General features: G+C 47.1%; 1 protein-coding gene across 19 annotated transcripts in view; it reads left to right on the top strand.

Moving 5' to 3' along the window:
• Positions 1-25,226, top strand: part of LOC130158692 (H(+)/Cl(-) exchange transporter 5) — a 43,961-nt gene extending 18,735 nt beyond the window's left edge. For 14 of the 19 annotated variants that reach the window (XM_056359587.1, XM_056359580.1, XM_056359583.1 and 11 more), the window contains 11 exons: positions 8,719-8,873; positions 11,135-11,234; positions 12,915-13,099; positions 13,710-13,832; positions 14,320-14,526; positions 15,489-15,569; positions 16,470-17,012; positions 18,281-18,467; positions 19,893-20,291; positions 22,891-23,107; positions 23,936-25,226. In XM_056359587.1, coding sequence (XP_056215562.1) covers positions 8,719-8,873; positions 11,135-11,234; positions 12,915-13,099; positions 13,710-13,832; positions 14,320-14,526; positions 15,489-15,569; positions 16,470-17,012; positions 18,281-18,467; positions 19,893-20,291; positions 22,891-23,107; positions 23,936-24,026 — 2,288 coding nt within the window. In that variant the 3' untranslated portion in view covers positions 24,027-25,226. Of the gene's footprint in view, positions 1-4,585; positions 4,737-8,718; positions 8,874-11,134; positions 11,235-12,914; positions 13,100-13,709; positions 13,833-14,319; positions 14,527-15,488; positions 15,570-16,469; positions 17,013-18,280; positions 18,468-19,892; positions 20,292-22,890; positions 23,108-23,935 lie in introns of those variants that run through there. The other 5 variants (XM_056359593.1, XM_056359590.1, XM_056359591.1 and 2 more) reach the window with 3 other exon arrangements.
• The last annotated feature ends 1,948 nt before the right edge of the window (positions 25,227-27,174 follow it).

The raw sequence follows: 27,174 nt of genomic DNA, 5'->3' as shown, positions 1-27,174 counted from the left end.
GGAGCATGCGATTGTTTTCTACTTGGCTTGGGCCCTCTCACCACTTTCAGGCTGAAGTGGAGGAAGTATCGCTGTTTTTGTGGTCGTTGCACTAAGTCTGAGTGATAGGCATTGGTTTATGGTTAAAAAAACTCTGTCTGTGCACAAAGAGGATGTGTACAGGATTTATGCCCAGACTGTGGTGTTTGCTAGGTTCCATCTAATGTGAAACAGAGTGGCTGCTATGTCAGGGTGGGCTGTGGTGCTGACATCGGGCAGTGTGCTCGCTCCAGCCTGACCTGGCGGTAGAAGTGACTTTTAGAACTGGGCACGTCTGGGAGTCCACTTCAAAACTCCTCATGCAGAGCTTGAAATAATGGCTTGTGGCCCAATTTACTTCTGAAGATTGATTAATTACTAGTGTCTGCAGAATTAGGTACATAGAAGCACACACATTGTGCATGTTGGTAATGGAATTGTAAATTCATGTTGTTTTACCAGCTGGTGAGAACTGCTTTTTCTATAGCCGTTAGGGTATCAGCTGTCCGAAGTTAAATGTGTGCTCATGTTTAATATTTAGAGAGAAGCAGCTGAATTCTTTAACATCTTGTAAGGAAATTATTATTCTGTGGAGCTTAGAAGCAGCGGTGGGTAGCTCAAGCTGAGTTTAGTTTTGCTGCTGGCCTGCAACAGCACTTGGTTGTTTCCCTCCTTGCTTAAATAGGCTTTTCCCATCTCTGCTCAGGGTGTTTGAGGACCTGTGGCTATGTACATGAAAAAAGTGGGGGTCTGCCCTGCTGGCATGTGCGGCGTGGAGCAATGGTGGCAGCGGTGCATCGGGGGGGCTGCCCTGAACCGGGTGGCAGAGGAGCAGCTCCCCTGAAAGAGGCACTTCTGTCAGCAGGATGCTCAAGTGTGGAGCAGAGGGGTTGACACAGAAATAAAAGAGAAAAATCTAAAAGGGGAAAGAGTTGCTTGCCCAAATACTGGTTTCAGTTCACTCTACAAATTTCCCCTGTTGACTTCACGAAATGTTTGCTGGCAAATGCTTGGGTGCCAGTCATGCAACCTGAAGATGTGGTGGTACAGGCTTAACTGGAGCTCGAAAGGTGGTAACTGAGGTTCTTCTGTGGTGGAGCCGGCTGCAAACCTCTGGCTGGGACTTGCTGTTTTTGCTGTCTGGTGTGTTGTCAGACGGAAGTGCATTAATGATATCCTTTTGCAACCAGAACCTGGCCCTCCCTTACCGCCTTCTCCAAGACTGTCAAATTCTCCCACAAGACTGGTAGCATCTCAGATTGAAAAACCAGCCACAACTGGAGCTTATAGATCCTGTCAAGTGACCAGAGGAGGAAACATCACCCTGCTGCTTGGTAGACTTGTAAATCTGGAGTGCGTTTGGCAGCCAGTGCTGCTCCGTGCTTCCCTTACGCATCCCTGACTAATGAGTGACAGCACTTTCGTGCTGTGTCAGGTCTCCAGTGGGAGCCAGCCTTGCCTGCTGCCTGGAGCGCAGCGTGCTTGTGTTGAAAAATACCTTCCCCTAAGATCTAGACTGACTATGAAACTTTGTTCCTAATTGGTACTTGCAAGAATGCACCTGCTTCCCAAAGGCTGGAGCTCTTCAAGAGCTTGAGCCAAAATGTAGATGTGCTGAATGCTTCAAGCTTGTTTCAGTCAAAATGGTTTGAAATGGAGTGCAGTGATGTTTCAGGGTTGCTACTCCGCTGTTGTGTGTTACTGAAAATTCAGAGAGTAGTGCATTCTCTCTTATCTTCTCTGGTTTGGACTTAAGCATTTTGCCAACAAAAGTGACAGATAAGACTTTCCTCGATTTAATTTATTTCCACACACACACATACACTGTTAAGTTGTGCTTGGGAATCAGACTTGACTTTTTAATAAAATCCCCTGATACTTTTCTAGTTTTCCTTGTAGTCTTGGTACTAAGGTAGCGGTGTTACAGCCGGCAGCCAGTGAATCTTAGTAGCGCTTTCTCAAAAATGTTGTCAAAGTGTAGATTTTAATCTTTGCCGAAGGGTTGATAGGGTGGCGCAGTCTTTTTAAGGATACAGTCATGCTTCCCAGAAGTTGTCTTGTCTTATTGGCATTGCCTCCTTTCTGTGCCACAGTAAAGGTGACCAGAACTATGCGTGATGTTCAAAGTGCATTGGTACAGCACTAAGTCTTTTCTGCTTCTTAGTTTAAGGGGTTTAAAAAACAAAACAAATTTCTTTGTTGACTGCTGTCAAGTATTGATCAGTGGCTTGCAGAGCATTATCCATAGGCACCTGAATTTTTAAGTTGGACACACTTTAAGCATGACATTGTTTGCAGCTGCTGTCTTTTCCTCCTCCCTGTATGCCTTGCTTTGGCATTGACTTTCTTCTGCTCTCTTGTAGCCCAGCTGTAGTCCTTCGAAGCCAGCCGAAGAGATGCTGGTTACACAGCACATGTTACTGTAACTGTAGCCACCACTTCTCCAGATCACTTAGAAATATGTTGAATAGTTAGTACAAGCAGAAATGAATGGGATTCCACTGTCACCTTCCTCCTGTTTTGAAAACATAGGAATTTATCCCTTAAAAATCCTGCATCTTTAGCCAGTTGCTTTTCTGTGGGAAAACTTTCCCTGTTACTCGCCAAGAGCTTAATTTGCTTAAGACCTTCTAAAGAAAATTCTGCCCAAAATTTCATGGATACACAAATACATGGTCAGTTAGATTATGTCTCAGTCCTGTTGATTTTTTTTATTTTTTGGGAGAAATACAAAATTTACAAGGCCTGATTCCTTTAGCAAAATCTATTGGAACAGCTGTAAGATCCCCTAGACAAGGGGTTGCTTGTGTCAAGTAGTTCGTTATGAGGTAAGTTGTACTGATTTCTCATTCCTTGATATCCCTTTCTGCAACTATTAAAATAAAAATGGTTTTCTCTGAACAGGTCAAAGTAGTTCTGGTTGGGTGTATAAGTTAGGCAGTGATGCTGACTTATTTTGTGCTTTTCTTTAGTGACCCTTTCTCCGCTTTTTGCAGCGGTGAGGCAGACACTGGGCTCGGGAGGAACAAAATGTGATGCCTGGGATCATGGCAGTCTCTGGATGTGCTTTAAATTGCAGGGAGCAAAGGCAGGACTGTGTTCCCCGCTTCTTTTACAAGAAGACATAAAAATGTTTCCGGGACTGGAAAGTCTCCTTTTTGCTGTAGGTTTTAAGAAGGTTTTTTCTTTTTGATCTCTAAGGGCTAGAATTGAGAATTGCAACGGTAGCAAATAATGCCCAAAGGTGCAGCAGGGTTTATTGAAGCTTGGGTGTCATACGGGTTTTTGTTTTTATCCGCTAGCCTTGTCCTTGTCTATGCTCTCCAGACACACTTGCTCCATGCAGTGTAGCTAGCTGCAATATTGGGGATGCCCAGCTGGCTGCTGCTCTTGAAGGATTAAATACCTTTGCTTGGTTTGCTAGCCAGGGGATTTCACTAAACTGCTGCACCTCTGGCAGGTTAGACTAATTGACCCACCCGTTAAAGTGCTGAATGGCCAACCCTTGAGATCAATCCCTGAGCTGGCAGATATCTCCCTTGGTTTGGTTCTTCACCAGCCTTCCTCCTTGACCTGCAGACAGAAACCCAGCAGCCTCCAGCCAGCATATCAGGTGAGACCAAAGTCAACGCTTGCTAGGGTGTAGTGTTTCAGACTTGCCAGACGACGTTTAAATGACAAGCTATCGCTAGCAAATTGAAGCCAGAAGAACTTAATCATCAACCCCTTTGAGCTCTTATGTATATTGAACGGCAAGATAAAGAGTGCTCCTGGGGCCCTGGGGGGTTGGGGAGAGTGCTCTGAAGTATTGCCTGTGCAGAGAGGACAAGAAAATTCCAGTGCCTGCCTGCCTGCCTCCTGGAAAGACAGCGAGTAAGGAGCATTGCTATCAGCTATTTAGCAAGCAAAATGTCAGCTTGGTGGAAAAAGGGTTTATTTTGGTACATCTGTAACTGACCCGCCACCGTCAGGAAACTCCATTGCTAAATGCATGTTTTCCTGTGGCGATGCTTGACTTGGTCCAGACCTTTGAAAACATGCGGCTGCAGAGCAGAGCATGTACCAGAGCATCCCTGGTCTGGCATGGTTACCTGGGTGCTCGAGTCTGGGGCGTCCCTCCACTGACAGACTGTGGGGGAGGTGGCCCAGTGTGGAGTTTGCCGTATCTTTGGGGTTGGCGTGTCAGGGTGAAGGGGATCTGGAGGTCTGGGCACACAGCCTTAACCTGCCCGACTTGTAGCGCTTATGAGGGCAAACTGCATCGGCATCAAGTTGTTCTCCATCCTAAAGCCCTTGCTCAGTCAGCTTCGGCTGCCTGCAATACCGAGGCCGTGCTGCGCAGCAAAGGGGCAGATTTTACTCCCGGGGAATATATTTTGCCAGATAAAACGTGCTGCCTGAGCAGCTCCGAGGCGCAGCCTCCGTTCCGGGCGCGCCGGCAGTCCCGGTCGCTGGGTGCAGCCAGCTCGCTCTGGCCTCGCCTGCCGGCCCCTCCAGCGGGGCGCCGCGGCTGCTGCAGCGGCCGGCGCGTGACGCCGGGTGACGACACGCGGGGTGCGGGGAGGGCCCGGCGCTGCGGGCCCCGCTTCGCCCGGCGCGGAGGAACGGGCTGCGGCCAGCGGCGCCGCGAGGGGAGCGGCTGCCGGCCCTCGGTGCGCTGCCATGGGGCCGCCGGGTCCCCGGGGTGCCCCCGCGGGCGGAGGAGCGGCTGAGCCAGGGTGAGGAGACACCCCCCCCGGGGGGGCGGGGGGGACCGTGTCTGGCTGCGGGCGCGTGTTGCGACGGTGGTGGCTCTGGAGCTGCTGGGGTGGAGGGGTGGCTGGGCAGGGCGACAGCCGGGGTGGTCTGCGGGGTTTGTGCCGTGTCATGGTTGGTTGTTCGCTGCCAGGCTTCCTTTTGTCTGCAAAACCCTTCTTGCTCCAGATTTGCTGGAGCAAGGGAAGCAGCGTGCAGGCAGACCTCTTCCAGGTGCTGGTGCTGTTGTCTTGCTGTACGGGCAGGACAATTAACCAAATCCTGGGGGTGTACTGTGTTGCAAATGACAGACAGATGCCTGTAGCTTTAACGAGCAAGGCTTTTTTTTTTTTTTTTTTTTTTTTTTCCTCCAAGCCAGGCAGACTCTCTGAAGTGGAGCATTAACCCATTTTGGGGAGAAGAGGTGATCAAAATGCTAACAAATCTGTGTTTTCAAAATGAACTGTGCTTCTCTTAACAGAGTTGCATTTAACTTGCTGCCTGTAGGTGTTAAATACTGATTTAGAGATCTGTACAATCATCTTGATTGTGTTTTGGCAAGGCATTATTGAGCTCATTTTCTTCCTTTATTCCTATCTGGTTATCCTAGAATCCTTGATTTGCAACAAGCTGAGGCAGGAAATAGGATCTTGATAAATATTTATGGCTGTCAGCCATCTTATATTTGGGAAAAAAGAACGCTTTTTTTATTGTCTTCTGCCAAATGGACAGCTTATCTGCTGCTGTGAAAGTGCTGTGCATGGCTGGAGACCTTGGGGTTCTGGTTTCCTAACACAAACCCTGCTGCTGCAGGGGCGGCAGGCTGGGCTGGACGGGTCGGTGTCTGGAGAGCAGGATCAGTCTCCAAACTGCACCTGGCTGGTCCTGAGTGTGTAAGTCAAGTCAGACCATTCCTTCTGTGCTTGGCCTCATCACGAGATCCCGTGGTTGTGGTACAGATGGGATCATGCGGGTTGGTACCTGTGGGATTTTGGTGCTGTATATCAGGGTATTGCTGAGGATGACAAGACCTGCAGCCCCTCTTGCATTGTGGGGCAGTGTGTGCCCTTGAGGTCTTGTTCATGTTGCTCTGTGGCAGCTCTGAGCTGGGAGTGTGTTCCCAGGACAGCTAAAACTTGCTGGTCTGGGCAGTTATTCCAGAAGAGTGAGCAAGGAATGACCCTGATCTCATTGATGGGTGATTATGTAAGGCTGGGGTTTGCAACTCAGGTGAGAAATGGGCTACAGAGGACTTCGGTCTCTTACTGCCTTCTGGTATATCTTCTGTATCCACTTCTCTTTGGTTTGTTGCTGGCTGGCAACCGCTTACTGAGACTGCTCGACTTGCATGTGAGCTGGCTGGCAGCACCTTACTCTTCTCCTTTTTCCAACCAGCAATATGTGTTGTACAAGACTATTATTTTAAAATGGTCTTCAGAGCTGGGATGTCAGGGAGTTCATCTGTGCAACACCCTACTGCTTTACAGCTTGTTGCACAGCTCCATTCTCTGCCCCCTCCAAATGCGGAGTACAGCGACTGTGTCTCACTGTTGTGTTACCTTCCCAGACGCTGAAAGTAGAGGCAGGCTGCAGGTGCAAAAAGAGGGGTTATCAGTTGCATCCTTCCCTCCTTCACGTACACTGGTCACATCCTTTCCTCCTCCATTTCTTAAACGGAAGGATTGTGCACAGCAGCTAGTCTGGTAGGTCACTGCTGGCTTCTTGTAGAGCTGTCAAAGTACAAATAGTGGCGACCAAGTCTGCTAAAGATGTTTGTGTAGCTTGGTGGGTATCAGACAACTCCAGAATAGGCGTTTGTAATCAGCTGGGCTCAATTTAGAAAACTGACTCCAGTTTGCTTATAACAGAAAAGGAGGTCTTCACCTGAGCTTGGTTTGGGTCTTGGCTGTGTCAGCATGGGAAGGCTGATGTGCAGAGCTGCTCAGGTCCTGCAAAGGAGGAGACTGTCAGCTAGCAGCTCTCAGCAGCCCTCTCTGATTCGTGAGCTTTTGTAATGGTGATTTCCCTTCAGTGTGCTTTGAGAAGTGGAAAAAAACCCCAAAACCCAGATAGCCTGTAGAAGGTGTAATCTCCGTTTAGGAAGTGCTAGGGCTGTTGAGGGCACCTCTGGGAGTGACAGTAGCATGAAGTGCTTCTTAAGGGAGTTTCAGAACTAGTATTCAGCGTGTAAGGTAGTGTGACGTATGTGTTCTGAGGATGCTTTTGCATAGTGGGTAATAGACTGCAGGGCACCTTTCACCTCTACTGAAATTTGTTTCTTGGAGTAACCTGGATAATTTTTGCCCTTTGAGTATTCAGTGGCTTAAAAGAAAAATACATGGAGTAATTACTGAAGGATTCTGGTGGTGTTGACTTGGAGCAGGAGTCTCAGTGCTTGCACAAGCAAAGGAATGAAGCTGGGGCTGAATTGCACAGAAAAAACTTGTTCCATGTCAATTAATCTGTCAAGAAAATGGCTTTATTTCCTTGGATAAGGTTTAAAAGACCTTTTGTTATGTTTTTCCCTCAATGCATTTCAACACCTTCCTCAAACTGCTTGTAAGGGGCTTTAGAAAACCTGTTTTTAAAGGAGCCCAAGGAATCAGTGTTACATGAATGGGGGTTTTAAACCATCTTTTCAGATCAAAGATGCTCAATGTTTTGTTCTAGGACTACATGAAAACAGGAACAGATTTGTGGAAGTTTTCCAAGTGGAGGAGTTTTAAATGCCTATTTTGCAGGACAGGTAACATCCACTGGGGTCCAAGGCTTCTGCTTCAGATGCCACAAGGGCAGGCTGAGCTCTGCTGCTCAGCCACCTGCTCCTTTGGGGTCCTGGAGTGCAACTGGGTGCTGCAGTGGGGAGCTAGCACAGCAGACAGATGGACTGGAAGGAGGCAGGGGCTGAACATCAGCTCGGCTGGGAACTGGCTGTAAACTGGGCTCCTGGGGACATGGAGAGAACATTAATTCAGTAGATCTGACCCATTTTCTACACTGGGGTTCAGGACTAGAGGAGGTTGGACTAGATGATCTTTAAAGGTACCTTTCAACCTAAATCATTCAATGATTCTGTGATTAATGGATTTTATTTTCTTGGAGGAGGATGGTGGAAGCAGGGGGAATGATGCTTTGGAGGCTTTGCTAGGGAGCGTGGCCTTCAGATGGACCTGGCCAGCCCTCGTTGTGCTGTAGGTTAACAGTTTTCTGTAGGCTCCTGCATGACCCTGCCTCACACCCTCAGTCTGTGCCTCTAACTGAAGAGACTGTCATGTGACCAAAATTTTGGGAATGTACATCCACACTAAGCATTGTTTTCCATGGGCTGGAGCAGGTTAGACAGAAGTTCAAGTGGTTTGGCTGAGTTTGTTTCTCCTGAGGCTGTGAGCCCCGATTTGATACCTTCCAAGCCCCCACTTGGTACTGCTTTTCTTTCTGCTTTTCTAGCCCTCCTCTCCTGGCCCCTCCACCAGTGATGGGGGGTCAGATGCTTTGCTTGCCCCATCTGCTGCTCCCATCCATAGCCCTTCCTGCTTTTGCCTTTGCTAGATCCACCTGGGACTCCGATCAGCTCTGCTGCGGGTCTCAATATTCACCTTCTCTCCCTCTCCCCTCTGCTTTCCTCAAGTGGCAAAATATCATGGCAAGTCCTGGATTTAGGGGAGAAGTTAATATCTAGATGCTGGTGTTGATTTACTTTGGTTCCTGAACAGTTCCAGGAATGACCTCATCTCTACGAGAACTGCTGAAGCTGGGGAAGGACATCCCTGTGCTGCCCAGGTCATCCCTAGGAGGCTTGCTTGCACTATTTAGCTCAAGGAAGAGCTCATTAGTTCTCAGCTTCCACTGAAATCTGTGGTTTTCCCCCTAAGTTAGTGTTTTGGTGATGTATGTTTGTTGGTTGGGTTTTTTTTCTAAAAAGGGGGAAAACTAAGAAATGCTCAATTTTCCCCCTTCCTCCTCCACCAGGATTTTCCTCATATAATGGAGGAGGGATGAATGGCACAAGCACAATGATGGATTTCCTGGAGGAACCTCTTCCTGGTGTGGGCACCTATGAAGATTTTAACACTATAGATTGGGTGCGAGAGAAGTCCAGGGACCGGGACAGGCACAGAGAGGTAAAATTTCCTACTACTCCTTGCTGGCATAGAAGACAGAATAATTAACCTGCTGGAGCTAATCTCAGTTCTGATTGCTAGGCTAGGGAGGCACACTAGAGACACAGCTGGGACGGAAGGATTGCCCTTGGGATAGGAACAGAGAGCCTCTCCACAGGAACTTTAGTTTGAGGAAAAGGAACACTAAACTGAACGTGTTGCAGTTTATCAATTGCTGCTTCTCTTCTGAAGGTTTTGAATTATTTTTTTTTATTTAAAAAAAGCTTCAGTGGATTTCTGGTGCATGTCTTAAATGCCTTAATGGCACAGTTTCTTAGGTCATGTTAAATTTGCTGGAGACTGAAGCATAGCAAAACTTGCAGTCCTACTCATGTAAGGTGCATGCGTTATCTGGAAGAATTACATTGCTAAAGATTTACTAAAGATCTTTATTGATAAAGAAACAGGCTCTTTTTCTGCTCATGCAATTGCACTTGTGAATGATGTTCTTTCTACTGGAATTTTTTTGTGCTGCGTGTTTGAGAAAACTACGTGCAATTCATTCAGAATTTGTTCCCAGGACTTCAGTGCACTCTGCAATTAAAGGAATCTGCTTGGAAAGCAAGGGATGCTTTAAATAAAGTACCACTGTCCCCAGCATGCTCCTGATTTACAAGAAACCCTTGCCGGCAGAAGTCTTGTAGGGTGATGACTGAACTCAACTTGTCTATTTGCTTGCCAAAATATTCTTCGATTATTTTTTTTCTTTTTTTCCTGAGCCTTACAAAACAACTTGGGTCTCAATAATGGTGCACAAACTGAACACAGTCCCTGCTCTGTGTTGTGAGTACATACAATATAGAAAAATGCCTAAACTTAGGCTAGTACAGACCCAATTAAGGGCTGCGTGCCTTCACTACCTCTTGCCCAAAAAACTATTCCTGTCTGTGGATTAAGAGTACAAACCCAAAAACCATCTCACACATATGCCCCCATGCGCACATGCATGTATACAAAGATGATGCCCATCAGTGTGGAACAGGACAATCTATTTCCTGTCTGCAGAGATGCTTGTATAAAAAGACCATGTCTGTATTTATTGAAAGAAGTTGAAATTGGGTCAAGGCAGAAGTTACTGCTGGCCAAAGAGATGTAGGGTTGGTCCAAAAACAGAAATATAAAGGAAATAATTTTGGCACCCACCCCAACCCCTGCCTTGATTCAGTAGCAGTTCTAGTATGGCATTTGAAAGACAAAAATCCAGAGAAAAAAACAGATTATGCTTGTTCAGGCAGAAAGTGTTCTTACTTTATTTATTCCTCATTTAGTATTAGTTATTTGCATCAATGTGCCTTTTTATCTGGGAAATAATAGTGGTGTACTGGAATGTTTCCCTTGGGAGAGGCAGCCAGAGTGATCAGGGCACACAGTAGCTGTTCTGTCACCCTTTTGTCTGCCTGTCAGGAGCAGTGAGACTGACAGGCTTCAGCTGTCCCTGCCAGGCGCAGGCAGACGGGACCAGCGCCCCTGAGAAGCTCACCCTCCTGGGGCGTCTCGGATGGCTCCCAGTCCCGCCTTCCAGTGCCACCAGTATAGCCTGGTTCCCAGCCTGACTGTTCCTCTGTGTTGGTATTAAACCTGTGTCCCACCTCATGTCTGGCTGAGCAGCGCTTGGCAGAGTCTCTTCTGCTCAAAGCCATGCCGGGTTTGTATTACGGGTGTTGAGACAGTCACTGGAGACTAAGAAATGCTGGCGACAGCTTCTGTTTGCTGTCACGGTTGGTGGGTGTCAATACCCACCAGGCGGTATTGATAAACTGCTGGGGGCAAAGTGCTTGCACGCTTTCTTCAGTGTTCAGATTTGCTTGTGGCATCAGGATATTGGTAACCTGGCATTGCTAACAAGTAATGGCTTTAAAAGATAAAGGGATGAGTTTTGTCTTTGGTTTGTTGGGGTTGTTTTGATGGAGAAGACAGCTAGGAGGAAAGCATTACTTGAATGTTTTCTTTTTTACTGGGAAAGAGGGAAGTATCTTTGATCAGTTCTTGTACATCTAACCAGAGCTGCATTTACTTTACCAGCTGTAACAGCAGCCGCTGCCTGATACTTTTTTCACTTGCCCCTCAAAGCAGAACGCCACGATAGCTGTTACTTTAAACATAAGGGGCTAATCTTCCACTAACAGCATCCCCATGTAGTTTTTAGAGCATTTACACCAACATAGATTGACATCTTAAGGGATTGGTTTTGTTTGTTTTCTTTTTCGAAAAAACTTCCCTAGATCACCAGTAGAAGTAAAGAGTCCACCTGGGCACTGATACACAGCGTGAGCGATGCCTTTTCTGGCTGGTTGTTGATGCTTCTCATTGGGTTGTTGGCAGGTAAGAGCAAACCTCCATTTGAAACTGAGTCCTGGTTCTGCACTGCAGCATCAGTATCAATTCCTCCCACAAACCCTGGCAGATCGCTGGAGCAGGAAATTTTGGCCCTGGAGCAAGGGCTGTGTGAGGGGCTGCACTGAGGTTGATGGCTCTGCCACTGCTTTGAAATTTATGAGAATTATTTTTTAAATTCTTTGAGGCTGTGTTTGTGTAAATACCCAGATACAAAACTGAGACTTAGAGCTGTCCTGGACACTGCTCTGGATCTGCTGCTGGTACAAAGCTCAAAAAAAAAAAAAAAAAAAAAAAAAAAAAAAAAAAAAAATTCAAAGCAGAGCTGATCAAAATGCTGGGTCAGAGGAGTGTGTCATGCTGTACATCATCTTTGCTGAATGCTCTTTGTTGGCACTAGAGAAGTTAATGCTGAGGACTGCTAGCAAGATTTTCTTCCTCCTCTTTTCTTTTTCCTACTGTACTTAGAAAAAGTGAGAGACGTTTCTTGGGGAGTCAGGCTTCTTTCAGAGGCTGGCTGGCTGAGACCTTTTAAATTACTTCAGAGGCAAACTTTGGACCCAGTGCAGCAGAAGTAAATCAGTTGCATACGGAACTTCCCGACAGAAAGCATCTGAACGTTCATCACAAGGAATGAAATTAAATCTTCTGTTAATATTTACATAGGAAAGCTGCTAGCCAGTTTTTCATTAACTTGGAAGATTTGCTAACTGATTATTGTTACCTCTGGAGCTCGTGCTAGCTCTTGTCTCTACAGATCAGAGGTCTCTGTTCCTGGCCTCTGTGTTGATGTGGCATTTCAGTTAAGAACAGTGCCGACTGCAGCATTTATCTTTGGGGATTGTAGGAGTTATTCTGAACAGAAAAATAAGAAACTGCTTGATCATTCCTCTTTTAAAATCTGAATTACTTTCTGTACTGGCTCACTGCTTGCGTTGTTTCACTTGGCACAGTTGTAACTTCCCCTTTTTTATTTATTTTTTTTTTAGAATTTATTTTAAATTGGAATTGGAAATGTTTTCTTCAAGTTCAAAGTTATTCGTGTCACAGTCTTGCCATTGTTAATGTAACTCCTGGATTCCAGCTCTTGTGCTGGAGACTGGTGACATGTTTTGTCTGCGTCCTCCAGAAATGCAGCATGCCCCTCTCTGCCTCTCAGGCTACTTAAAATCATAAAATCATTTAGGTTGGAAAAGACCTTTGAGATCATCAGGTCCAACAGTTAACCCAGCACTGCCAAGTCCATTGCTAAACCATGTCCCTAAGCACGGCATCTACGCATTTTTTTTAAACACCTGCAAGGATGGTGATTCCACCACCTGCTTGCTGTGCTGTTTAGTAAGTGCTCTTTCAGCGTAACTAAGAACAGATAATTTCTAGTGATGTAGGGTGGATTTGAACAGTTTGTGATGGTCAACCTTCGGAATATTACTAGGCATGCTTTGTTTCCTGATCTGCTCTTTTCAATATGTGTACATTTAAGCAAATCTTCCCATTTAGCTCTCTGTAGAATAAAAGTTAACTGTAGGCAAAAATATCAGTACTGCTCTATTTGTTGGTAGGCAAGTCAAAAATTAGTAGGGCAGACTGTAACCTTCAGATGTTTGAGTCTGAATAAAAGCGATTATTAAATTTTCTTTTTTTTTTTTTTTTCCTTCTTTAAACTAGGTTCCTTAGCGGGTCTGATAGACATTTCTGCCCACTGGATGACAGATTTGAAAGAAGGAGTGTGTTTAGCAGGCTTCTGGTTTAACCACGAGCACTGCTGCTGGAAATCAAACACAACCTTTACAGACAGAGACAAGTGTCCTGAGTGGAAGAGCTGGTCCCAACTGATCCTTGGCCATGGAGAGGTGATGTGTCCCTACAGCTGGTTTTGCTGCTGAATCTCCTGTTTACCCAGCCTGTATCATCCCTTGCTAGTACCAGAAGTACAGGCTCTAAGTGGTTCAGTGGTTTATCGTTCATCATTGGGGGCTTCCAAGGGTGTAAATCAACACCTAAGTTACTTGTTTGAGTTTTCCTTGGAGGGGGTAAGCAAAACTGACACATTTTCAAGTGCACTGTTTTAGTCACGTGTCTGAGACTTGCTGCTTGGAGGATATTTTGCCCATGAGCGTTTTAGAGGAATGCCAGATGAGCTCAAGTCTTGTGTTTTTGGCAGCTCTGTCCAGTGGAGCAGCCAGCTTGACTGGGACAAAATTTGTCCCAGTACCAAGCTACTCGTGTACCTTGTTTGCTGTTTTATACAATGGGCTTTGGAGAGATGATTGGTTTATGTTCCTGTAACCCAGGAAATGTAGTTTGTCCTTGAAACCTCAGACTTAACTGTAGTTCTCTTCATTTTTGGCTGATAACTGTATGTGAGATTACCTGCTGTTTCTGTGGGCTTGCTTCAGTGTGCAGATCTGATGTGATGTCAGTTGAAATTATCTAAAGTGGGTGACTTTCTCTGCGTTTCAGGGGGCTTTTGCATATATTCTCAACTACTTCATGTACGTTATCTGGGCGTTGTTATTCTCCCTTCTTGCTGTGTTACTTGTGAAGGGGTTTGCTCCTTATGCCTGTGGCTCAGGGATCCCAGAGGTGAGTGAGAATGAAAGTGGGCTGAGTTTTTTAAGGTGGGGTAGATCCACCATCCAAAGACTATGCATGCCTGCTGTGGAATAGTAGTTTCTTGCACTTCAGATGGTGGCTTAATATATGGGTTTTTTCCCAAGCTATTCCTGAAACATGTCTAGTACTTAAGTCTCTGTGCAATCCCTTTAAAAACCACAATGTTTTGGCATTTACTGCAGGAGGTATGAACAAAAGCACACTGCCTGTGTAAGGCTACAAAAGCTAGCCTCAGATTTTTCTTCAGCAGGGTTAGTGGCCCTGAAGGAGGGACTCAAATGGCAGCCTTTGCATGGAGGGATGTTTTTACTGACTCTACGTTACTTTTGATAGCTGGAGAGGGATTCTGAAAGCTGTAGGAGAAAGTTGGGGGCAGGATTAGGACCGTGTAGTAAAAAAGGAGCTCTGACCAGGGCTTGAATGAAGGCCTGTAGAGCTTTGTGTGCTTGACTTCCAGATCAAAACTATCTTAAGTGGTTTCATCATTAGAGGCTACCTGGGCAAGTGGACGCTGATCATCAAAACCATCACCTTAGTGTTGGCAGTGTCCTCTGGGCTGAGCCTGGGCAAAGAGGGGCCCTTGGTGCACGTTGCCTGCTGCTGTGGAAACATCTTGTGTCATCTCTTCACCAAATACAGGAAGAATGAAGCGAAGCGCAGAGAGGTACGGAGAGACAGTGATGCTGTCAAACCACTGAGGTCTGGGGGAGAGCGGTGGGTCTGGTGCTTTGCCCTGGGTGGAAATTGTTCTGGTTTGGCATATTCTTGGTGTGTCTCAGCGTAACACCTTGTTGGAGTAAAAGCCATCTCAGTTAGAAAGTGACACCCCAGCGCAGGTCATCATCTCATTTGTGATGGGAGCGTTCACTGGCACTAACCTGCTGCAGACCCAGTTCTGCCACACTTGTTTGTTTGCTGCGCACCTCCATGAGTTTTGTTGGGACTGTTTGAGGGACCGTAGGAGTAGAACGAAGGGCTTTGCCTTCAGGGAAGCAGCAATGGGTGTAGTGTAAGAACCAAGCTAATGTCTAACATGAAGCCCATGAGTGTTTTGTCACAGTGCCGTAAAGCTTTTCTCTGGACAAGTCACTGGATAACGATCGGTGTGGGATGCGTAGTACCACATTGGCCAGTTTACCTTCTGGTAAACCAAATCAGAATCCATGCAGTGGGCTGGCAGGGTTTGGGGTGGCCCCACAGCACCTCTAGTTGCCCTGTGTTACTCTGTTCTGAGAAATCGTATGAACAGGAGACAGGCAAATGTGGGAAAGTCAGTGTGTTCTGGGAGGTGAAATTACTGCTTTTCTGGTTTACTGATGTTTTATATAAGCTGAAAGCATATAGCATGAAATCAGCTGAAACAGAAGAAGGTAATTGCCAGCGATGCCTCTTCTACTAATTTGGGGTTGAGACTGTTGAAACACTATGTAGCTACTTGCAGCCCTTCTCCCTAGGGAACTGGCTTGCTCCACCTTTTCCCTGCTGCCTTTAAAACAGGTCAGACCCTGGCTTACTGTGCACTCACTGGAGATAAAAATTGTACAAATTTAGGTAAAGACAATCAATAAAAGGAGGAAGGTTGCGGGGGGGCTGAAAATGTCTGACTGTCTTTGGTTCCTCCCTTAGGTTTTATCAGCAGCTGCAGCTGCTGGTGTGTCTGTAGCTTTTGGTGCACCGATCGGAGGAGTGCTCTTTAGCCTGGAAGAGGTAACATCAGCATTTTCTGTTAGCTCTTGACGAGCTGTTTTATTGCAAGAACTGATCCTGCTGGTTTAAAAATACAGTCCACTCATAACTGCTTGGGTGTGGAAAGGAGACCCTGTTGAATACTGATTGGTGGTGTATTTACAAGGCCAAGCATCCTAAAAGCTTATTGGGGTTACAGGTAATCCTTACGACTACTGGAGAGTTTATTTTGGATAATGTCTATCCGTACCTTTGCAATAAACCTGTTGGTTTCCCCAGGTCTGTCCATGCTCGGCAACACTGACTGCTCACAGCCACAGCCTCTTGTCATGTTTTCTGTACACCCACTTTGTCCTGACAGCTGTGTCCCCGGGTACCTGGGGACAAACCTGTCTGGCTTATCAAACCCCTTTTCTTCCCAAGGAACTTCTAATCCTTGTTCTTTTGATTCGGACATGAAATGGATCACTGCTGCTTGCTTCAGGGCTTAGCTCAGAGGAGGAATGGGATGGTTTTGCTCAGCTGAGTAATAGTTATGGTGGCAGCTATGGCAAGAATTGTTGTTTGGTGCTTCTGGGCCTTGCAGAGCATGCAAGGCAAATAGTTCTCTGGGTTCAGCTCACAGCTGATTTGTAACAGCTTTTATTATCAGAGTAAGTCGTCTCCACTTCAGGTATCATAAAGGGCACTTGCTGCATCGGAAGTGTGCAGGCCAGGAACCCATCCTGGCTGTTGCGGTCCACAGTGGATGGGAGCTCAAAATAAAGCCTGGGGTGCTTGGCTGGAGAGGAGGGTGTGTAGCTGGCGCACATCAGTTTCAGTCCTGGCTTCTACTTTGTGCGGTGGTGATTTTGTTACTGCGCAGCGATTGGTGTGGTGACAAGTGTTAAAGTGACAACCTGCTTTGTTTTTCCTTTTTAGGTCAGTTACTACTTTCCTCTCAAGACGCTGTGGCGCTCCTTCTTTGCTGCTCTGGTCGCTGCGTTTACGCTGCGCTCCATCAACCCTTTTGGGAACAGTCGCCTGGTTCTCTTCTATGTGGAGTTTCACATGCCATGGCATCTCCTAGAGCTTGTGCCCTTCATTCTTTTGGGAATATTTGGTGGGCTTTGGGGAGCTTTCTTCATTCGCAGCAACATTGCCTGGTGCAGGCGACGCAAGATGACCAAGCTTGGTAAATACCCTGTGCTGGAGGTCTTTGTGGTGACTGCGATCACAGCCATTCTGGCCTTCCCCAATGAGTACACCAGAATGAGCACCAGCGAGCTAATTTCTGAGCTCTTCAATGACTGTGGGATTTTGGACTCATCCAAGCTCTGCGAGTATGTGAATGATTTCAACAGCACCAAAGGGGATGACCTGCCAGACCGAGCTGCTGGCCCAGGAGTTTACACTGCTATGTGGCAGCTGGCTTTGGCCCTTATAATGAAAGTCTTCATCACGATCTTCACCTTTGGCATGAAGGTGAGAATTACCTGTAAAGGAGCTCATGTTCTTCTCATCCGTTGCAGGAACCCCAGGTCTTAGAATTTTATTTGCTCAATAAACAAACATGTTTTCCTCCCCAAGCCCTGTTAAGAAGGGGCCAAGGTAAGGTGACAGACTGCAATTATTTGTTCTGTTGCTTGTAACTGAGGGCAATAGAAACCTTTTAGCTTGGGTGTGAGAACCAGATGCAGTTGCTGAAGCTGGCGTCTCAGGAATTTGTGTCCCGTTTTCCAGACACAGAATGCTTCTGAATTGTCCTGCCTTAAGCCTTTTTGATATATGTGCAATAGCTAATTGCGAAGTATCTTAAGTTGTAAATGGTTCCTTATCATAGCTGTTCCTTGGTCAGATGGTTTTGAACTTGTTTGGGGGCAGCCTTCCCAGCTGAAGACATAGTGCCTAGGCCTGAGCTTTCCTGCAGTGGGGTCAGTGCCTTCGTGTTCAGCATGGGGTGAGCATCTCCCCCTGCCCCCCAGTCCTCCAGTGGTCCATCCAGAAAGGTGACCCCACCACAGAGGTTTGGGCATCATTGTTGCCATGAGGTGGTTGCTGACATTCAAAGGCAATCATCCCGTCTGTGTGAAAGATGCACGTGTGGGAAAGCTGTGTGACAAATGTGTAAAGGAAAGGGGGGAGGATTCTGACTTCAAAGAACAGGAACTTTTGGAGTCCTGGAACAGCTGAAGTGCAGAGGTGAAACTTGCTGGCAGTGGCTCTGCTGGGTGTCACTTGCGCTGTGTGTGCTAATTCTGCACTTTCAAGGTGGAGTCTGAATTTCTGCCAGGGAAGAAAGATGATTCCATTCCCAGTACGGGAAGCCAGTAGTGCGGGAAAATCCTATGCCTGCAATAAACATGTACTGCTGTGGTTGGAAAGGCACCAGGGGAGTGTTAGCGGTGTGCAGGCAAAGCTTTGTTATATTCTCTTGGGAAATAAGCTTTTAAAAAAAGGTGGTTCTGTTCCACGCTACCCTCTTGTGTTATATTCTCTTGGGATATAAGCTTTTAAAAAAAGGTTGTTCTGTTCCACGCTACCCTCTTGTGTGGCTCTTTCTCCTGCTCAGAAAGAAGTAAATTCAAACTGTTGAAGCATGAGGGTGCAGGAACGACAGAGGTGACAGAGCAAGGCATCCTTGCCAATTTTAACTTCAGCTTAACTTCTAACTCAGTCCAGTTTTGAACTGTTGTCACTCGTCTTTTGAAATATCTGAGAAAGGGTGTGTTTACTGCTGCATGTTTTCACAGGTGCCTTCAGGTCTCTTCATCCCCAGCATGGCGGTGGGTGCTATAGCAGGCAGGTTGCTCGGCGTAGCGGTGGAGCAGCTGGCCTATTACCACCACGACTGGGCCATCTTCAGCGGCTGGTGCAGTCAAGGAGCTGATTGCATCACTCCTGGCCTCTATGCGATGGTTGGGGCTGCAGCGTGTCTAGGTAAGCAAGATGTCTTTTGAAGCCCAAGCTGTGGTTTGGGTCTTGGTTGGCCACGTAAAGGACTGTCGTAGTGAAACGCCACTGCTGGTCTTGCAGCAGTAGAAGCTGGCTTCGTCTCAAGAGCAGGAAACTCAGTAGTAGAACGCACAATGTGTTCCACATCCTGTTTGCGTTCTTTTGCCAACACCAACTTATCGTTGGACATGACAGGTTTCAGTGGGGAGCCTCCTCAGTAGGCAGCTAGAACAAATGAGACTGGCCAGGGACTTCAGGTTTTCCTGTGGGGTTTTAATTCACTTTGCTTCCTGTTCTGGCCTTAAATCTTACGAAGTAACACTTCTTTCAAGCACGCTGCTTTCTGGTAACGCTTGTTCTGCTTGGCTGAATTTGAGAAATTGAGTGCACGTGACTGAACTTCACTTTCACTGTAATTCCCTGTCCTCTCCTCCACGGAATAATATGCTTAACTCTTAAGGGATGACTTTACTGTATCAGGAAACTCTCGTTTCAGGAACAATGAAAGCATGCTACCAAAGCCCATCTTTGGCCTTTTTTAAGGGGATGCACCTTCTTGTTTGCATGTAATTAATGAAAAATGAATATGGTTCCACTTCATTAACTGCTCTCTTTACCACTGGACAGTGCTGAAGGGTATGTGCCCCTTTAGGAGATGGTTATTGGAGAAAAACTACTCTGAAATATTTGGGAGTAGCTTTGGGACTTGAATCTCAAAAGCATAATTAAAATACACTGAGATAAAATGCTGTTATAAAAAAAAAAAAGTAAGTAATATTTAGGAAGGCTCATCTATTTTCTCTTGAAATGCCTGAACTATGTTAGTGTTGAAAACCTACAAAAGTGTAATGAACAGTAGTCAAAATGTCTGGCTGAAAGCCAGTAAACCTGAAAGGTAAGTTGTCTGAAGGGCTTGCTGTTAGGGGAATTAGCGCTGGTAACCAGCGGTGTCAGGATGACACTTGCCTTTTGTGTACAGCCTGTCAGAGGTCACATTTCATAAATCTGCCTATGGAGGTATGTGTAAGAGCCTTCTATGGCATGGCCAGGCTATTTTGCAGCTTGCTAAGTAACACGAGATGGAAGTTAGCTGTCTTTTAAGGTTGCTTCTGAGTTCAGGGAAAGAACTATCAAAACCATGTGACGAACCATTGTAAGCCAGCCCATGGCATGATATTCCGTGGAAGGAGCAGACAGTTTCAGTACCGTGTTCTGCTCCACAAGTGCTTGGCTCCCACTGTGATGCTGAATGTGATGTGGGAGTCAACAGCACAACCTTGTGCTGATACAAGACCTTCTCTAGATACGTTGGCAGGAGACGGCTGTAGCAAACCTCAGAAGAGCTCTCCAGCCTGGAAACCCTCAGAACTGCCTGTTGATGCTGTCTGTCTTCCTGTGTTCTGTTTGCAGGTGGCGTTACCCGAATGACTGTGTCACTAGTGGTCATTATGTTTGAGCTCACTGGTGGACTGGAATACATTGTTCCTCTGATGGCAGCAGCCATGACCAGCAAGTGGGTGGCTGATGCCATTGGGCGGGAAGGGATTTATGATGCCCACATTCGCCTCAATGGATACCCATTCTTGGAAGCCAAGGAGGAGTTCTCACACAAGACACTTGCAATGGATGTAATGAGGCCACGGAGGAACGATCCTCCTCTGACTGTCATTACTCAGGACAGCATGACCGTAGAAGACGTCGAGACCATCATCAATGAAACCACATACAGTGGCTATCCGGTGGTGGTGTCACGGGAGTCCCAAAGGCTTGTTGGATTTGTCCTCAGGAGAGACCTCATCATTTCAATTGGTAAGAGGCAACATACTGCACAGATAAGTGAAGGTCTCTCCTCTTGTCCTATTGCTTGTTACTTGAGAGAAAACAGCCACAAGTTGCGCCAGGGAAGGTTTAGACTGGATATTAGGAAAAATTTCTTGACCAGAAGGGTGTCGAGCACAAGAACAGGCTGCCCAGGGAAGTGATGGACTCGCCACCCCTGCAGGGATTTAAAAGACTTCTAGATGTGGCACTTAAGGAGATGGTTTAGTGGTGGCCTTGGCAGTGCTGGGTTAATGGTTGGACTTGATGATCTTAAAGGTCTTGTGCAACCTAAATGATTCCATGATTCTATGCCATCAGAGGCTTTAAATGGCACTAGTTGTAATTTACTTCATGAGTTGGAATACCCCTAGTAGTGATGGTGACAATGCTTACTGGTGCCTGCATCTCCATCCCTGAACAGTATGGGGTCTGCATGCATGGACTGAGGAGGACAGGATGGTTTGCTCAGTTCAATTAGTGTGGCTCTGCTGAATTCATTAACCTTAAGGCACGGCTGTGAAGCGTGAGGCTTACTGAACCTTCCTGACTTTGTGGATGACTGGGCATGGAAAGCTTTCTTAACTGTTAATGTCTCAAACCTTCTTTTATTTCATTAAGGAAAAAAGTCTGGTTGGTCTGTGTACTGAATGTTGGGTCACTACTGATGTGGTGCTGTCAAACCTATAAATATCAATACTGGTGTTAGTCTTCCATCTCTCTTCGCCACACAAAGCCAGCCTGGTCTTTCACTTGTGCTCCCGTGTTGGTGGCTGTGGGGCAGGCGGTGTGCAGTACCGGCAGGACTCGGTGAACTCTGTGCTGGCATCCCTCAGATGCAGTTTCCATCTGTGATGTGAGCAGAGCTGCTTTGGAGATACTTTTCCACGTTACAGCTCAGGGCACATTTAAGTTCTTCTTGCTCTCAAATTCCTTAGAAACCTGCAAGAGCTGTTTCCCAGCACGAGACCCAAGTAGAAATTCTGGTCTCTTGCTGGCTTGAGCAAGACAGTATGTCTTCTCTTGGTAAAGCAGGAGAAATCTGTGTTAGGGTTGAGGGGTACGTGGGCATGTAAGTCCTTAAAAGTTATGCCTGCGCTGGAGCGAAGATTGGCCGTGGGGTACCAAGCCCCACGCTCTGGTGCAAGTTGAGTCAGTGTGGTTTGTGTCCAGCCGCAGCCCAGGCTCCGAGCATCCACGCTGAGCGGGGTGAGCTGGAGCTGCTCACGCACTTCCTTACGCTGGCACCCAGCAACGTTCCTGCAAGCCCTGTGGTGAGCTGGATGGGGAACTGAGGCAGCTGAAAACACACCTTCCCTCCCTGCTTGGTTAGCTTCTTGCAGGTCAGTCCCCCCTTCTGGCTCTCGGGGAGGGCACGCAGGCGCTGGTGTGAGGGAGTGGGAGAGAGCACACTGCCTGGGCCAGGGGTGGCAGCTTCCTTGGCAAAAGCAGAAAGCAATCGTGGGACCAGCGTCATCGTGGAGGATTGAAGACACATGAGCTCTGTGGCATATTCTCCAGCACATGGCTGAATGCACTGTCTTAGCCCAAGCTTTACGACTTTCTGTAGAGGTGGTGTGAAGGCCTGGTCCTGAGCTAGCTTTGTCCCGTGGCAGAGCTAGAGTAGCTCTTATAACTGTTTCCTGCAGCAGTGAATCAACCCCATGAGTTCCCTCTCAAGGTAAGTTTTCAGTGTAGTTCTAGGATGTGCAGTGCATCTTTTGAAGCATGTGGACGTTGCTCTCCTTCTGATAAGTATCTGGCCAAATGCTTATGACAATATGGAATGAAACAAAAAAAAGGGGTACTGTCAGATTGTGTGCATTGCCTTCCTTCTGTAAGGCTGCTTTGTGGTATGACCATAAATTCTTGCATTTGTGTAATTCTGAATCTCCAGGAACTCATTAAGAGTAATCTTTTCCCTAAGATATGCACAGGATGGGATTTTGCTTTTGATGGCCAGCTCTGAATATCCAGTCTGGTGTTTGGGCTGCCAGGCCTAGCCCCTTCCCCAGTGAGTCTCGGAATGTGAATCACAGATCGAAGCTGCAATGTGGCTGATACATTCCTGCTAGACAGGCAGTTTGGGTGATGCACTAGTGTAAATATCTGAGTAATGGCAAGTACTTGTTTTCTAGGGTCAGGGACCATGTGCCAGTACATTAAGTGCTTAAAAATACTTCATTAGCTACTCTGCACAGAACCCAAATCGGTGATTGATAGAAGTGTGAAGCATTTTAAATACCTCCTCTTAAAACTGGGAGGTTAAAGATCTCCAGAACTTGCATTTACACAGCCAGAGCAAAACGCTGAGATGCGTGGCAGCCTCGACATTGGGGAAGGCGTATGCTGATCTCACCCTGGGGTGAAGTTTTGGAGACCTTAGAGGTTGCACTGTGGTTATTAAAGGTGGGATGGAAACAGATTACACCCTCCTCGGGTCATTGGTTGCCTTGAGAAACAGCGCAGGTGAAGGGAAGGAAAGGACTTTGAAGGCCGTCTCAGTGTGGGCAGAGAGAGAAAAGGGTATGCTCTTCAGTTTGGAAAAGGAAAGGAGGGATGATATTTAATCAAATATTTCTTCTTCCAGAAAATGCCCGGAAGAAGCAGGATGGGATTGTGAGCACTTCAATTATTTATTTCACTGACCACTCTCCTCCACTGCCTCCAAGTTCCCCCTCTATGCTGAAACTCAGGAGCATCCTGGACCTCAGTCCTTTCACAGTGACGGACCAAACACCTATGGAAATCGTCGTGGATATATTCCGCAAGCTGGGATTGCGCCAGTGCCTGGTTACTCACAACGGGTAAGAATGCTGGAGGCAGAGCCCTGGGGTCCCACAGTTGCATGTAGACCTGAGTCAGAACGTCCTCTCCATCTAGTTCTGAGGTGTAGAGCACTGAGCATCACCTGGAGCAATTGTTATCTGGAAAAAAGCAGTTGTGACCTCCCTGAGCCTCTTCCAGTTGAAGCAGTAAGATAAAGCCTGTGAGGTGAAGTCACAGCTCCATATGGTGATGGGTCTCTCGAACTGATGGGAAGGGCTTGTGGTCTCCTCAGATCCAGATCTGGCCGTGTCTATTGTGTAACAACTACAACTTGCTTTGGTGTCGATCAGAAAGAGTGTGTTAAGTGAGGTGGGAAGGAATGAGGGCACAGAGAAACCAAGTGATCTGTTCCCTGAAGCGTGGCACCAGCAGGAATTCTCTCCCTGTTCCCTGCCGAGGTGCGTTGGACCAGCTGATCTTTTTGGCTTCTGAGAGCGCCACGTTGCTCAGCATCACTCCCCAGCAGACGGGGCGTGCTTAATGCCCTAGTTCCTGGCGTGCCTTTTGGCACCTTTTTGAAGCTCATTGGGAGTACCAGGACTGAAAATGCAGCACTAGGCATTCAGGTTGATCTTTTCAGAGAAGGTGGGTGTTAATAATTATTAATATTTGTCTTTTGGTTATAACCTCCTTACCTTTTTTAGACTCTCTGTTGGGGCTTGCGAGTACCATACTTTGTGTGGAGTGTCAGCACTGTGATCTGAAAAGGCTCTTCAGCAACTGCAAGGCATTAAAATATGTGAAGCTAAGCCAGGATAGTTTCTGTGGGTGCTGATGCACTAAAAAACATGTTTTCATATTTTCAGGAAGCTACTTGGAATCATCACCAAAAAGGATGTATTAAAGCACATTGCACAGCTGGCTAACCAGGACCCAGACTCTATACTCTTCAATTAAAGGCAGACTAGTAGGTATTGTGTGTTCAACACAAAAGAAACTTTATTATAGATGATCCTGGATATACTTTCCTATTTTTATTGAGACCATGGAACTGTTTTCAGCGTTTTCTTCCATGGAGCTGAAGATAATTTTTTTTCTACCAGATAACCAATTGCACTACATAATCTGTGGAACATAATCTTCTTTTTAGAAGAAAAAAAAAGACTATATTTACGTTGCTTTTGTGAAGTTGCGTTGGAAAGATTCCATGAAGGAGTAAAAGCAAAATGCTATAGAATTATATCTCCTCTTCTTATTTTATTTGAACTCTTGTTACTAACATGTGGAGGAAAAGACAAGGTCTATACCTTCAGAAATTTTGAAGGAGGATGATTTTTGCACACAGCATTCAGGTGGTGGCAGAAAGATGTGGCTGTAACTCAGGGGTGATGTATTCCCAATTAGCCACTTGGTGAAGATAAGAACCTTGTAAAGTCAAAATAGAGGAGCAGAAAAAAAATGTTCTAGCTGAGTATGTTTTGCTGCAAAGAAGGAAAAAGCCCCACAAACCCAAACCCCCGAGAAGACCAGATCTCCTTAAACTGGGCCCAGTTTCTGATAGGGAAGAAGCTTATTTTGATTAATCTTCTGTGAATGTATTTAATTACTCTGATGCTGCCTTGCCAGGAGAACCCCGAGGAGGAGGCAGAAGGAGTTAACAGTTCTATTCTCATAGAGATCCCTATTTTAGATATATCCCTAAGGATTTCTTCTTGATTTCCCTTGAGCATGTAATTAAAATCACAAAGGCTGAGTCCTAAGTTATTGCCCCACCTTTACCGCGCTTCCCAGTAGACTCTGATCGTGTTAGATATTGCACAACTGACCTCTTCCTTAATCAGCAGTGTCTTAGGTGGCTGAGGATGTCCTCCTGGAGAGCCATGTGCCCGGGACGTTTACATGGATGTGTGTGCTGTTCCCTTCTCCTCTCCTCAGCCCCGCACCCAACTCAGGCCCGGACCCTGGCTCTAGGATTGGCAGCACTGCCACTTTACGTACGTGCACCGCTCGGTGTCTCCTTTTGCCAACAACTATGCAATAAAGCCCTTCCTGACCACTGTCAGCCCCTAACGCATGCCCTGTCTGTGCTCCTCAAGTCCCTGTCCAGATCTTACCAAATTATTTTCCTGTTAATAAAATTGTGACTGTTGACTGGAATTTTGAAGGTATATGAATGCTTCTGGAGGTTGATGTTCATCGTGGCTTCGGTCTGTAGCAGACGTCATTTTGCGGTGCGTGGCTGAGGCTCCTCGGTGGCAGGAGAGCTCCCTCTCACCCCCGCTCACCACCGAGGCTGCAGAAGGGAGCCAAGCTGGTGAGAAACGGCTGAGGATTAAGGAGTGGGGGCTCTGACTGCTTCCCGACGGACAGACCTCTGGCAGTTGAGCAGGTGGTGCGCTTTGCACAGCCCCAGCCGCAGGGGCCACGGTAACAACTCCCCTCGTCCCTGCCAGAGGCACCAACAGAGCCTGGTGGAGGCTTGGTGGCAGGGGGCGGTGGGTTGTGCAAGGCTGCTGCTGCTGCCTGTGATAAACCTGCTCTGGGGGGGAGCAGGGACTCCTGGCCAGGGTTGCTTGGAAATTTGGTCAATTTTAAACTTCTCAAATATTAAAAAAAATGCTTCATCTCTACTTGGATCAGAAGCCAGCTTGCTTATTTTCTAAAGCCATCCAAAAGCAAGTGCCTGCTGCCACTGCTTTTACGTGGCAGTGAGGTGCTGATGTCTTGGATTCTTGTATAGCTGAAACCTGAATCAAACCAGGGTGTTGCCAATGGATCAGATACCTTCTGCTTAGAAAATAAATGCCTTGACTTTGTCTGTGGTGGATTTCTACAGCAGGAGATTGAAACAAAGATCACAGCATTGCTCACAATTTGAAATGCTTTGTGTTCTGCTGTGGCTGGTGGCAGATGCTTTGCCTTTAAGTGCTTTTTTGTCCTCTGTGGAGAGGGTTGTCCCCCTTTTGCTGCTTGAATGCTCTGTGTGTCTGGGTCCAAGTCCAGGGAAGAAGCTGCGAAGCTGCCTCCTTCCACCTCCCCGGGGACTCCTTCCAGGGGATGCCTGCCCTGTGCAGGCAGGCTCCTCCTCCCTGCAGCATGCTTGGGACACCAGAAAAACAAAGCTTTTCTTTTCTACTTTTCTGCTTACCTTATGGTACCCAGGAGGACTCTACCTTGGAAAACATGGTCTGTGCTTCAGTTAGATCTGCAATGCATGAGGGCCTGGTCCTCCCCTTGGGGGAAGGCTGCAGTAGCCCCGTGCAAAGCTAAGGACAAAAGGTACTGAAAGAGAACCCCGTGAGCAGGCTGGAGCATGGCAGCTGGCTGGCCGGTTATCCCAGAGGCGCTCGGGGAAGCGGCAGGGCAGGGAGCACACCGGCAGAGAGGGACCGCAGCTGCTCTGCCTGCCTGTGTGTCGGAGCGCTGGAAACGGGAGCGCTGGAAACGGGAGCTCGGGGCAGCAAGCACCTGCTCAGCAGCTCCCCGCTTGCAGCGGCCGCGGGTGTGCGGGTGTGCCTATCGTGTGCCTTTTTTTTGCCGTGGGAGAGGTGTCCTTGGGAGGCTGGCCTGAGAAGACCCTGCAAAGGAAGGTTGAGAGTATGGGACAATGGCCCCTAGCTTTGCGGGAAAGCCTGGTGGAGCTGGGCTTCAGAGAGGCTTGGTCCTTGGTGCAGCCGGGTTTTATAGTCCTCGTGATGCCAAACCAAACAAGGTCACGAAGGGCAAGAAAAAGAGAAACGGTGCGATGGTATAAGGCCTTCCTCTCCCTCTTGCCTGAGCTGATCTCTCCACTCTTGCTGCTTTTTAATGTGGAAAGTGATAATTTTCCTGCAAATGGGGATGCACGCTTTAACAGCTGGAGGTCTGGTACATGTCAAAGTGGAAATAGGAGCTCAGAGTGTGACTTTGCTGCCTGTACGTGAAAACCTGCTGATCCCATGAACCAACATAGATGGTGTCTGTGTAAGGAAATGCTCATTTCAGCTCCAGCCTTGTTTCTAAGCTGTGGTTCTCTGTGTAGGGAAATTCACAGTGGAACTACCCGCTGCAGTGGCCACAGCAGCGCTGTGCTGTGCCCGGGCACGGGGGGGCTGTGCGGGTCCAG

The sequence above is a fragment of the Falco biarmicus genome, chromosome 14, assembly GCF_023638135.1.
Source record: "Falco biarmicus isolate bFalBia1 chromosome 14, bFalBia1.pri, whole genome shotgun sequence".
Classification (NCBI taxonomy): Eukaryota; Metazoa; Chordata; class Aves; order Falconiformes; family Falconidae; genus Falco; species Falco biarmicus.
This window is presented reverse-complemented; position numbering and strand designations above follow the sequence as displayed.